This window comes from Passer montanus, unplaced genomic scaffold, assembly GCF_014805655.1.
Source record: "Passer montanus isolate IOZ18808 unplaced genomic scaffold, ASM1480565v1 scaffold741, whole genome shotgun sequence".
NCBI classification, from domain to species: Eukaryota; Metazoa; Chordata; class Aves; order Passeriformes; family Passeridae; genus Passer; species Passer montanus.
The window spans coordinates 1-13,010 of record NW_024372603.1 but is presented as its reverse complement, the minus strand read 5'-3'; the positions used below and the strand labels follow the sequence as shown (position 1 = coordinate 13,010).

At 49.7% G+C, this 13,010-nt stretch overlaps 1 protein-coding gene across 1 annotated transcript; it reads right to left on the bottom strand.

Annotated features, from left to right (window-relative positions):
- Positions 1-690: 690 nt before the first annotated feature.
- On the bottom strand, positions 691-12,726 carry MCM7 (minichromosome maintenance complex component 7; the record flags this gene model as incomplete). The annotated part of the gene is made up of 13 exons (XM_039730940.1): positions 691-844; positions 1,474-1,633; positions 2,251-2,367; positions 3,706-3,759; positions 4,048-4,099; positions 5,048-5,143; positions 6,780-6,863; positions 7,516-7,647; positions 8,853-8,936; positions 9,528-9,659; positions 11,515-11,702; positions 12,165-12,343; positions 12,631-12,726. Coding segments are annotated over 13 exons (1,488 nt in total), but the record flags the coding sequence as incomplete, so codon positions are not given.
- Between the last annotated feature and the right edge of the window lie 284 nt (positions 12,727-13,010).

Below are 13,010 nucleotides of genomic sequence, written 5' to 3'. Positions count from 1 at the left end.
CGCATGCGCGGCCTCTTCTTCTAGGGGAGGGCTGAAAATGGCCCAAAACCGGCAAAAATCCACCCAAAAACTGCCCCAAAAACTGCTCCAAAAACTGCCCCAAATTAACCCAAAAACAGCCCAAAACCTGCGACCGCCAGGGCATCGGCCGCCGCATGCGCGGCCTCTTCTTCTAGGGGGGCTGAAAATGGCCCAAAAACGGCAGAAATCCACCCAAAAACTGCTCCAAAAACTGCCCCAAATCCACCCAAAAACGGCTCCAGAAACTGCTCCAAATCACCCAAAAAAACGCCCCAATTCCACCCAAAAACTGCTACAGAAACTGCTACAAAAACTGCCCCAAATCAACCCAAAAACGGCTTCAAAAATGGCCCAAAAATGGCCCAAATCACCCCCAAAACAGCCCCAAAGACTGCCCTGATTCCACCCAAAAACTGCTCCAAAACAGCCCAAAAACGGTCTGAAAAAATGCTCCAGAAACTGCCCCAAAACAGCGCCAAAAACCGCCCCGATTCCACCCAAAAACTGCTCCAAAAACTGCCCCAAATCACCCCAAAAACAGGCCCGGAAACACCCCAAAAACTGCTTCAAAACCACCCCAAAAATGGCCCAATACAGCCCCAAAAACTGCTCCAAAAGCTGCATCAAACAGCTTCAAAAACTCCAAAAACGGCCCAAATCACCCCAAACAGCGTTCCCAAAATGGGGATTTTCCCCAAATTCGGGTTTTTTACCTGGGGGCGGGGTCGGGGTCTCCCCGGAGGGAGTCGCGGGCGGCCTCGAGCAGCCGCAGCGCCTCGCTGACGTCGTCCTTCTCCACCAGCGCGCCCAGCCGCAGCCGCGCCTGCCACAACGCCAAAATCAGCCAAAAAACAACAAAATGACCCAAAAACCCACCAAAACTGGCACAAAATTGGCAAAAAACCCCACCAAAATCACACAAAATCGGCAATAAATCACCCAAAAACCACGAAAATCACACAAAATCGGCAAAAAAAACCAAAAAACACCCAAATCACACAAAATTGGCACTAAATCGGCACAAAACCACCCAAATCACACAAAATCTGCACAAAAACACCCAAAACCCACCCAAATCACACAAAATTGGCAAAAAACCACCAAAATCCCATTAAATCGGCACAAAATTGGCACAAAATGTGAGGGGCCAGCAGGGTCCTGGCAGAGGTGTAAATAACCCTGCCCACTGTTACACTGATGGCAGTGATGGTCAGTGCTGGTCTGCACTGGTCCGTACTGGTCTATACTGGTTTAACTGGTTCATACTGGTTTAACTGGGCACTGACCAGAGCCGTGGCCAGGCGGAGGATGGCCAGCAGGGTCCTGGCAGATGTGTAAATAACTGATACACTGATAACACCGACTGTCACTGATGGTCACTGGGGGTCAGTGATGGTTTATACTGCTCTGTACTGGTTTAACTGGTCCATACTGGTTTATACTGGTCCATACCAGTGCTGTGGCCAGCCGGAGGATGGCCAGCAGGGTCCTGGCAGAGGTGTAGACGCCGTCGCGGCTCTCGCGGCGCAGCTCCACGTAGGCGGCCGTGATGAACTCGCCCAGGGCCTCGGGCAGGCGCGGGGCGCGGCGCCGGCAGCAGCTCAGGTACCGCCTGGATTGGGGTGAAAAACCGGGATTTTGGGAAAAATGAGAGATTTAAACCCAGAGCCTCGGGCAGGCGCCGGCAGCAGCTCAGGTACCGCCTGGAATGGGGTGAAAAACCGGGATTTTGGGAAAAACGCGAAAAATAGGAATGATGGAATGGCTGGGATGGGGGGAAAAACGGGGATTTTGGGAAAAACGGGAAATTTAAATTGTGGAATGGCTGGAATTGGGGGAAAAACCGGGATTTTGGGAAAAACGGGAAAAATGGGAATTATGGAATGGCTGGAACGGGGGAAAAACGGGGATTTTGGGAAAAATCCATGGATTTGGGAAAAGTGGGAATTCGGGGGGGGACAGGGGAGGTTAGTGGAGAAAAAGGCGAAATTTTGGGGGAAAATGGGGAAATTTGGGGTGAGAAAGGGAAATTTGGGGGGAAAGCAGAGAGATGTGGAGGGGAAAGTGAAATTTTCAGGGAAATTTGGGCTAAAAAAGCAGAATTTGGAGGGAAAAGTGAAAATTTCAGGGAAATTTGGGGCTGAAAAAGCAGAATTTGGGGAAAAAGGGGAATGTAGGGAGCAGAGGTGAATTTTGGGGTGAAAAAGGAGAATTTTGGGTGCCACCCACCTCATGAGTTTCATGTCCAGGGGCTGGAAGGCGCTGGGCGGCTCCCGGCAGTGCTGGTGCACGTACGTGATGTGCTGGGCCAGCCTGGAATGGGGCAAAAAACGGGGAATTCGGGAAAATTGGGGTTTTTGGGAATTGGGGAGTCCCTCCCAGCCTGCCCAGTTTGGCCCAGTTTGTCCCAGTTCAGCCCAGTGGAACCAGAGGGGTTTGGGGGGGGTGTTGGGTTGGGTGGGGAGGGGAAAAATGGGAATTTTGGGGTGAAAAATGGGAAATTTGTAGTGAAAAATGGGAATTTTGGGGTGGAAAATGGGATTTTTGGGGTTTTTGGGAATTAGGGGATCCCTCCCAGTTTAGCCCAGTTCAGCCCAGTAGAACCAGAGGGGTTTGGGGGAGGTGATGTGCTGGGCCAGCCTGGAATGGGGCAAAAAACGGGGAATTTGGGAAAATTGGGGAAATTGGGGTTTTTGGGAATGGGGGGTCCCTCCCAGTTCAGCCCAGTTTGACCCCAAGCCCCTCCCACTGTCCCAAGCTCCTCCCACTGAGCCAAAGATTCTTCCATTGATCCCCAAACTCAACCAAAGACTCTTCCATTGATCAAAGACTCCTCCATTGACCTCAAGCCCCTCCCACCAACCCCAAGCTCCTCCCACTGAGCCAAAGATTCTTCCATTGACTCAAACCCAACCCAACTCAACCCAAAGACTCTTCCATTGACCCAAAGACTCCTCCATTGAACCCAAACTCAACCCTCAACACAAAGGCTCTCCCATTGATCAAAGACTCCTCCATTGACCCAAAGACTCTTCCATTGATCCCAAACCCAACCCAACTCAACCCAAAGACTCTCCCATTGAACCCAAACTCAACCCTCAACACAAAGACTCTCCCATTGATCAAAGACTCCTCCATTGACCCAAAGACTCTTCCATTGATCCCAAACTCAACCCAAAGACTCTCCCATCGACCCAAAGATCCTCCATTGATCCCAAACCCAACCCAACTCAACCCAAAGACTCTCCCATTGATCAAAGACTTCTCCACTGACCCAAGGACTCTCCCAGTGACCCAAAGACCCTTCCATTGACCCAAAGACTCTTCCATTGACCCAAAGTCTCCTTCATTGACCCAAAGACTCTTCCATTGACCCAAAGTCTCCTTCATTGACCCAAAGTTTCTCTCATTGATCCCAAACTCAACCCAACTCAACCCAAAGACTCCCCCATTGACCCCAACACTCTCCCACTGGTTCCAAACTCAACCCAACTCAACCCAAAGACTCTTCCATTGACCCAAACTCAACCCAACCCAACCCAAAGACTCTTCCATTGACCCAAACTCAACCCAACCCAACCCAAAGACTCTCCCACTGATCCCATCACTCTCCCAGGGGGAATGGGAGGAAATGGTAAAGAAATGGGAGGAAATGGTAAAGAAATGGGTAAAAAAGGGACTTGCAAAATGGCCGCCATCAGCCCCACGCCCGAGGAGCCGCGCCCGGCGTGTACTGGCCTGGGGAGACGGAAAAAATGGGGAAAAATGATAAAAATGGGTAAAAATGGCGAAAAAAGGGGAGAAAATGGGAAAAAACCAGGGTAAAAATGGATATAAAATGGGTAAAAAAGGGTTCCCCAACATGGCCGCCGTCAGCCCCACAGCTGAGGAGCCGCGCCCCGGCGTGTACTGGCCTGGGGAGACAGAAAAATGGGGAAAAATTACAAAAATGGGTAAAAATGTGATAAAATGGGAAAAAAACAGGGTAAAAATGGGTATAAAATAGGGCATCAAGGGTTCCCCAACATGGTGGCCGTCTGCCCCACGGCCGAGGAGCCGCGCCCCGGCGTGTACTGGCCTGGGGAGACAGAAAAATGGGGAAAAATGGGGAAAAAATGGAAAAAAATGGTGAGGACAAACAGGAAAAAGGGGGATAATGATGAGGAAGAGGAGGAAAAGGAAGATGAAAGGAAAGAAGCAAATAAATAGAAAGAAAAAGAAGAAAAAGATGAAGGACAAAAAGGAAGAAGAGGAAAATGAAGATGAGGAAGAGAACGAAGAAAAGAAGAAGAAGTAGAGAAGATGAAGGAGAAAAATAAATAAGAGAAAGATGAGATTTAAGAAAATATGGAAAAAGATAAGAAATATGATAAGAAAGATAAGATGAAAAATAAGAAAAATGAGGAGGAAGATAAGAAATAAGGAAGATGAGAAGAAGAAGGAGGAAGAGAAGAAGGAGGAAGAAGAGAAAGATGAAGAAGATGAAAAAGGTGAAGAAGAGAAGGAGGAAGAAGAGGAAGGGGAGGAGGAAGAAGAGGAAATGAGAAGAGGAGGAAGAAAAAAAGGGGGATAATGATGAGGAAGAGGAGGAAAAGGAAGATGAAAGGAAAGAAGCAAATAAATAGAAAGAAAAAGAAGAAAAAGATGAAGGACAAAAAGGAAGAAGAGGAAAATGAAGATGAGGAAGAGAACGAAGAAAAGAAGAAGAAGTAGAGAAGATGAAGGAGAAAAATAAATAAGAGAAAGATGAGATTTAAGAAAATATGGAAAAAGATAAGAAATATGATAAGAAAGATAAGATGAAAAATAGGAAAAATGAGGAGAAAGACAAATAAGGAAGATGAGAAGAAGGAGGAAGAAGAGAAAGATGAAGAAGATGAAAAAGGTGAAGAAGAGAAGGAGGAAGAAGAAAAAGGGGAGGAAGGAGAGGAGGAAGATGAGGATGAGGATGAGGATGAGGATGAGGATGAGGATGAGGAGAAAAATTACAAAAATGGGTAAAAATGTGATAAAATGGGAAAAAAACAGGGTAAAAATGGGTATAAAATGGGTAAAAAAGGGTTCCCCAGCACGGCCGCCGTCAGCCCCACGGCCGAGGAGCCGCGCCCCGGCGTGTACTGGCCTGGGGAGACGGAAAAATGGGGAAAAAGGAGAAAAAAATGGAGAAAAATGGGGAGGACAAACAGGAAAAAGGGGGATAATGATGAGGAAGAGGAGGAAAAGGAAGATGAAAGGAAAGAAGCAAATAAATAGAAAGAAAAAGAAGAAAAAGATGAAGGACAAAAAGGAAGAAGAGGAAAATGAAGATGAGGAAGAGAACGAAGAAAAGAAGAAGAAGTAGAGAAGATGAAGGAGAAAAATAAATAAGAGAAGGATGAGATTTAAGAAAATATGGAAAAAGATAAGAAATATGATAAGAAAGATAAGATGAAAAATAAGAAAAATGAGGAGGAAGATAAGAAATAAGGAAGATGAGAAGAAGAAGGAGGAAGAGAAGAAGGAGGAAGAAGAGAAAGATGAAGAAGATGAAAAAGGTGAAGAAGAGAAGGAGGAAGAAGAGGAAGGGGAGGAGGAAGAAGAGGAAATGAGAAGAGGAGGAAGAAAAAGATGAAAAGGAGGAGCCAGAAAAAGAAGAAGAGGAAGAAGAGGAAGAGGAGAAAGAAGAAGAAAAAGAAAAGGAAAAGAAATTAGAAGAAAAGGAGGAAGAAGAAAAAGGGAAGCAGGAAAAAGAAGAGGAAGAAGAGAAAGGGGAGGAGGGAGAGGAGGAAGATGAGGAAGAGGATGAGGAGGAGGAAGAAAAGGAAGATAAATGAGAAGAAGAGGAAGAAGAAAAAGAGGAAGAGAAGGAGGAAAAAGAAGAGGAGGAAGAGGAAGAAGAAGATGAGGATGAGGAGGATGAGGATGAGGATGAGGAGGAGGAAGAAAAGGAAGATAAATGAGAAGAAGAGGAAGGAAAAAAAGAAGAAGAGGAGGAAAAAGAGGAAGAAGAGGAAGAGAAAGAAGAAGAAGAAGAGCAAGATGAGGATGAGGAGGAGAATGAGGAGGATGAGGAGGAGGATGAGGAGGAGGATGAGGATGAGGAGGAGGATGAGGAGGATGAGGATGATGAGGAGGAAGATGAGGATGATGAGGAGGATGAGGATGAGGAGGAAGAGGAAGAGGATGAGGAGGATGAGGAGGATGAGGATGAGGATGAGGAGGAGGAAGAAAAGGAAGATAAATGAGAAGAAGAGGAAGAAGAAAAAGAGGAAGAGAAGGAGGAAAAAGAAGAGGAGGAAGAGGAAGAAGAGGAAGAAGAAGATGAGGATGAGGAGGATGAGGATGAGGATGAGGAGGAGGAAGAAAAGGAAGATAAATGAGAAGAAGAGGAAGAAGAAAAAGAGGAAGAGAAGGAGGAAAAAGAAGAGGAGGAAGAGGAAGAAGAGGAAGAAGAAGATGAGGATGAGGAGGATGAGGATGAGGATGAGGAGGAGGAAGAAAAGGAAGATAAATGAGAAGAAGAGGAAGAAGAAAAAGAGGAAGAGAAGGAGGAAAAAGAAGAGGAGGAAGAGGAAGAAGAGGAAGAAGAAGATGAGGATGAGGAGGATGAGGATGAGGATGAGGAGGAGGAAGAAAAGGAAGATAAATGAGAAGAAGAGGAAGAAGAAAAAGAGGAAGAGAAGGAGGAAAAAGAAGAGGAGGAAGAGGAAGAAGAGGAAGAAGAAGATGAGGATGAGGAGGATGAGGATGATGAGGAGGAGGATGAGGAAGGCCCTCACTGCGCGGCGCCAGGCGGTCGATGTAGGTGAGCAGCTGGGACTTGGCCACGCCCGGGTCCCCCATCAGGCAGATGTTGATGTTCCCTGGGGGAAAAGAGCGGGGTTTAGGGAAAAATGGGGAAAAAATGGGGAAAATGGGGGGAAATGGGGGGAAAACTGGGGGAAAATTAGGGGGAGAAATGGGGAAAAATGGGGGGAAAATGGGGAGGAATGGGGAAAATGGGGGGAAATGGGGGGGAAATGGGGGAAAATAGGAAAAAATGGGGGGGAAATGGGGGGAAAATGGGGGAAAATTGGGGGAAAAGGGATTTGGGGGCAGCTCTGGGAGATTCTGGGGGAAAAAAGGACATTCCCAGGATTTTCCCGTGATTTTCCCAGGATTTTCCCGTGATTTTCCTAGGATTTTCTCCGGGTTTTTCTGGGATTTTCTTGTGATTTTTCTGGGCTATTTCCCAGGATTTTCCTGTGATTTTCCCAGGATATTTCCCAGAATTTTTCTGTGATTTTCCCAGGATTTCCCAGGATTTTCCCGGGATATTTCCCAGGATTTTCCTGTGATTTTCCCAGGATTTTCTCTGGGTTTTTCTGGGATTTTCTCAGGATTTTCCCGTGATTTTTCTGGGATATTTCCCAGGATTTTCCTGTGATTTTCCCGTGATTTTCCCAGGATATTTCTGGGCTATTTCCCAGGATTTTCCCGTGACTTTCCCAGGACATTTCCGTGCCGGTCCCTCACCGCGGATGCGCATGCCGCGGGGGCTCCTCTCCACGCCCCCCACCAGCAGCAGCAGCAGCGATTTCTTCACGTCCTCGTGCCCGAAGATCTCGGGGGCGATGGAGGCCGCCAGCTTCCCGTAGAAATCCTCCCCTGGACGGGCAGAAAATGGGAAATGTGGGTCAGAAATCAAAAACTCCTCCCCTGGAGGGGCAAAACATGGGAAATCTGGGGGTTAGAAATCCCAAAATCCTCCCCTGGACGGGCAAAAATGGGAAATTTGGGGTCAGAAATCCCAAAATCGGCTGGAATTAGCCCAAAATCCTCCCCTGGGAAGGCAAAAAATGGCAAATTTGGGGTCAGAAATCCCAAAACCAGCTGGAATTACCCCAAAATCAGCTCCAGGAACCCCAAAATCCTCCTCTGGAGTGGCAAAAAATGGGAAATTTGGGGTTAGAAATCCAAAAATCATCCCCTGGAAGGGCAAAAATGGGAAATTGGGGTTAGAAATCCAAAAATCCTCCCCTGGAAGGGCAAAAATGGGAAATTGGGGTTAGAAATCCAAAAATCCTCCCCTGGAAGGGCAAAAATGGGAAATTGGGGTTAGAAATCCAAAAATCCTCCCCTGGAAGGGCAAAAATGAGGATGAGGAGGATGAGGAGGATGAGGATGAGGATGAGGAGGAGGATGAGGAGGATGAGGATGATGAGGAGGAAGATGAGGATGATGAGGAGGATGAGGATGAGGAGGAAGAGGAAGAGGATGAGGAGGATGAGGAGGATGAGGATGAGGATGAGGAGGAGGAAGAAAAGGAAGATAAATGAGAAGAAGAGGAAGAAGAAAAAGAGGAAGAGAAGGAGGAAAAAGAAGAGGAGGAAGAGGAAGAAGAGGAAGAAGAAGATGAGGATGAGGAGGATGAGGATGAGGATGAGGAGGAGGAAGAAAAGGAAGATAAATGAGAAGAAGAGGAAGAAGAAAAAGAGGAAGAGAAGGAGGAAAAAGAAGAGGAGGAAGAGGAAGAAGAGGAAGAAGAAGATGAGGATGAGGAGGATGAGGATGAGGATGAGGAGGAGGAAGAAAAGGAAGATAAATGAGAAGAAGAGGAAGAAGAAAAAGAGGAAGAGAAGGAGGAAAAAGAAGAGGAGGAAGAGGAAGAAGAGGAAGAAGAAGATGAGGATGAGGAGGATGAGGATGAGGATGAGGAGGAGGAAGAAAAGGAAGATAAATGAGAAGAAGAGGAAGAAGAAAAAGAGGAAGAGAAGGAGGAAAAAGAAGAGGAGGAAGAGGAAGAAGAGGAAGAAGAAGATGAGGATGAGGAGGATGAGGATGATGAGGAGGAGGATGAGGAAGGCCCTCACTGCGCGGCGCCAGGCGGTCGATGTAGGTGAGCAGCTGGGACTTGGCCACGCCCGGGTCCCCCATCAGGCAGATGTTGATGTTCCCTGGGGGAAAAGAGCGGGGTTTAGGGAAAAATGGGGAAAAAATGGGGAAAATGGGGGGAAATGGGGGGAAAACTGGGGGAAAATTAGGGGGAGAAATGGGGAAAAATGGGGGGAAAATGGGGAGGAATGGGGAAAATGGGGGGAAATGGGGGGGAAATGGGGGAAAATAGGAAAAAATGGGGGGGAAATGGGGGGAAAATGGGGGAAAATTGGGGGAAAAGGGATTTGGGGGCAGCTCTGGGAGATTCTGGGGGAAAAAAGGACTTTCCCAGGATTTTCCCGTGATTTTCCCAGGATATTTCCCAGGATTTTCCCAGGATATTTCCCAGGATTTTCCCAGGATATTTCCCAGGATTTTCCCAGGATATTTCCCAGGATTTTCCCAGGATATTTCCCAGGATTTTCCTGTGATTTTCCCATGATTTTTCTGGGATTTTTCCCGTGATTTTCCCAGGATATTTCCCAGGATTTTCCCGTGATTTTCCCAGGATATTTCCCAGGATTTTCCCGTGATTTTCCCGTGATTTTTCTGGGCTATTTCCCAGGATTTTCCCGTGACTTTCCCAGGACATTTCCGTGCCGGTCCCTCACCGCGGATGCGCATGCCGCGGGGGCTCCTCTCCACGCCCCCCACCAGCAGCAGCAGCAGCGATTTCTTCACGTCCTCGTGCCCGAAGATCTCGGGGGCGATGGAGGCCGCCAGCTTCCCGTAGAAATCCTCCCCTGGACGGGCAGAAAATGGGAAATTTGGGGTCAGAAATCCCAAAATCGGCTGGAATTAGCCCAAAATCCTCCCCTGGGAAGGCAAAAAATGGCAAATTTGGGGTCAGAAATCCCAAAACCAGCTGGAATTACCCCAAAATCAGCTCCAGGAACCCCAAAATCCTCCTCTGGAGTGGCAAAAAATGGGAAATTTGGGGTTAGAAATCCAAAAATCATCCCCTGGAAGGGCAAAAATGGGAAATTGGGGTTAGAAATCCAAAAATCCTCCCCTGGAAGGGCAAAAATGGGAAATTTGGGTCAGAAATCCCAAAATTCTCCCCTGGAAGGGCAAAAAATCCCCATGAACCCCGAAAATCCCACCTAAATGCCAAAAAATCCACCTGAACCCCCAAAAATTCCCAAAGATCTCAAAAATTCCCCCCTGAGACCCCCAGAAGTGCCCCTGGAAAAGGTGGGGAAATGGCGCCTTCAATCTGTGAGGGGAGAGACCCCAAAAACTAGAGAATCCTCCCAAAAAACTCCACTCCAAACTCAAAAATTCACCTGAAATGCCCCCCAAAACCTCTGAAATTCGATTAAAAAACCCCTCCCAGTCCCTCCCAGTATATCCCAGTATGTCCCAGTATGCTCCAGTACCGGTTGGTAGGTCTCGGCGCCGCACTGGTCGCAGCTGTAGGTGGCACTGACACCCCAAAAGTGTCCCCAAACCCCCTGAAACTGCCCCAAAACCCCCCCAAACCCCTCCCAGTATATCCCAGTATGCCCAGTACCGGCTGGTAGGTCTCGGCGCCGCACTGGTCGCAGCTGTAGGTGGCACTGGGACGATCCCAGTCCATCCTGGTCCCTCCAAAACCACCCAAAACCGCCCCAAATCCCCCCAAAACCACCCCAAATCCATTCCCAGTATGTCCCAGTATGCCCAGTACCGGCTGGTAGGTCTCGGCGCCGCACTGGTCGCAGCTGTAGGTGGCACTGGGATGATCCCAGTCCATCCCGGTCCCTCCAAAACCACCCAAAACCGCCCCAAATCCCCCCAAAACCACCCCAAATCCATTCCCAGTATGTCCCAGTATGCCCAGTACCGGCTGGTAGGTCTCGGCGCCGCACTGGTCGCAGCTGTAGGTGGCACTGGGATGATCCCAGTCCATCCCGGTCCCTCCAAAACCACCCAAAACCGCCCCAAATCCCCCCAAAACCACCCCAAATCCATTCCCAGTATGTCCCAGTATGCCCAGTACCGGCTGGTAGGTCTCGGCGCCGCACTGGTCGCAGCTGTAGGTGGCACTGGGATGATCCCAGTCCATCCCGGTCCCTCCAAAACCACCCAAAACCGCCCCAAATCCCCCCAAAACCACCCCAAATCCATTCCCAGTATGTCCCAGTATGCCCAGTACCGGCTGGTAGGTCTCGGCGCCGCACTGGTCGCAGCTGTAGGTGGCACTGGGATGATCCCAGTCCATCCCGGTCCCTCCAAAACCACCCAAAACCGCCCCAAATCCCCCCAAAACCACCCCAAATCCATTCCCAGTATGTCCCAGTATGCCCAGTACCGGCTGGTAGGTCTCGGCGCCGCACTGGTCGCAGCTGTAGGTGGCACTGGGATGATCCCAGTCCATCCCGGTCCCTCCAAAACCACCCAAAACCGCCCCAAATCCCCCCAAAACCACCCCAAATCCATTCCCAGTATGTCCCAGTATGCCCAGTACCGGCTGGTAGGTCTCGGCGCCGCACTGGTCGCAGCTGTAGGTGGCACTGGGATGATCCCAGTCCATCCCGGTCCCTCCAAAACCACCCAAAACCGCCCCAAATCCCCCCAAAACCACCCCAAATCCATTCCCAGTATGTCCCAGTATGCCCAGTACCGGCTGGTAGGTCTCGGCGCCGCACTGGTCGCAGCTGTAGGTGGCCACGCGCAGCAGCGGCCGCACCTCGCTGGCCCTGGTGACGATTCCCTGCACGGTGACCAGGGCGCCGATGCTGGCGGCGCGCAGCTCCCGCGGGGACAGCGCCTTGGAGCACGAGGGGGCCCGGAAATACAGCTCGCTTTGGGGAGAAAAACGGGGATTTTGGGAAAAAACAGAAAAAATGGGAATTGTGAGAGGGAAAAATGGGGATGTGGGGGGAAAAAATGGGGTTTGTAGGGGGGGAAATGGGAATTTTGGGGGTAAAAAATGGGGTCTGCAGCTCCCGCGGGGACAGCGCCTTGGAGCACGAGGGAGCCCGGAAATACAGCTCGCTTTGGGGAGAAAAACGGGGATTTTGGGAAAAAACAGAATTGTGAGAGGAAAAAATGGGGTTTTATAGGAGAAAAAAAGTGGATTTGGGGGGGAAAATGGGAATTATGGGGGGAAAAGGGGAAGAATTGGGGAAGAAGTGAGGGAAAAAAGGAAGGAAAATGAGAAATAATGGGGGAAAAATGAGGGGAAAAGGGTTTTGGGTGAGGTTTGGGATTTTGGGGTGGCCAGGAATTGGGTCTGGGGTCCCCAGGGCCCTGGGCAGACTCACAAACGCCGCAGCAGCTCCGGGGGGAACTGGTTTTGGGGGGTCCTGGGGGCTCCCGTGGCCCGGCCCCGCTGCTCCAGCAGCAGCCGATGCTCCAGGTAAACGTCCAGGGGGTCCCGGGGGGNCACGGCGCAGGGCGGGGGGGCAAAGTAGGGGAGGGGGCTCAGGGGGGATGCCCCACTCTGAATTGTCCCAGAATTTGAGTCAAAAACGCCCCAAAATCCCACTCAAAACGATCCAAAAATGGCTCCAAACCACCCCAAAATGCTCCAGGTAAACGTCCAGGGGAGAAATTTGGGGAGGGGGCTCAGGGGGGATCTGGGGGATCCTTCACTCTAAATTTTGCCAGAATTTGAGTCAAAATTGAGAGCCTGTGATGCTAAAACCCCTCAAGATGCCCTAAAAAACCCTCAAGCCCCCTAAAACCCACCCAGAACATCCCAAAATCCCATTTTTGGGGTTCCCTGACCTCAGCAGAGCCAAACTGGGGCAGCAGCTCATGGACAGCATCCGAGAAGACGCAGCCGTAGCGCTGGACACTGACCCCCCGTGACCCTAAAACCACCTAAAACCCCCCAAAACCCCCTAAAATCCCCCCAAAAAACTCCCAAATTAAACCCAAAATCCCATTTTTGGGGCTGCCCAACCTCAGCAGAACCAAACTGGGGCAGCAGCTCGTGCACGGCGTCCCAGAAGGCGCGGCCGTAGCGCCGGACACTGACCCTTCATCACCCCAAATCCCCCAAAAACTGCTAAAAACTCCCAAAAAATGCCCAAAACTCCCAAAAAACCCCCCAAAATCCCAAATTTGGGGCTCCCTGACCTCAGCAGAACCAAACTGGGGCAGCA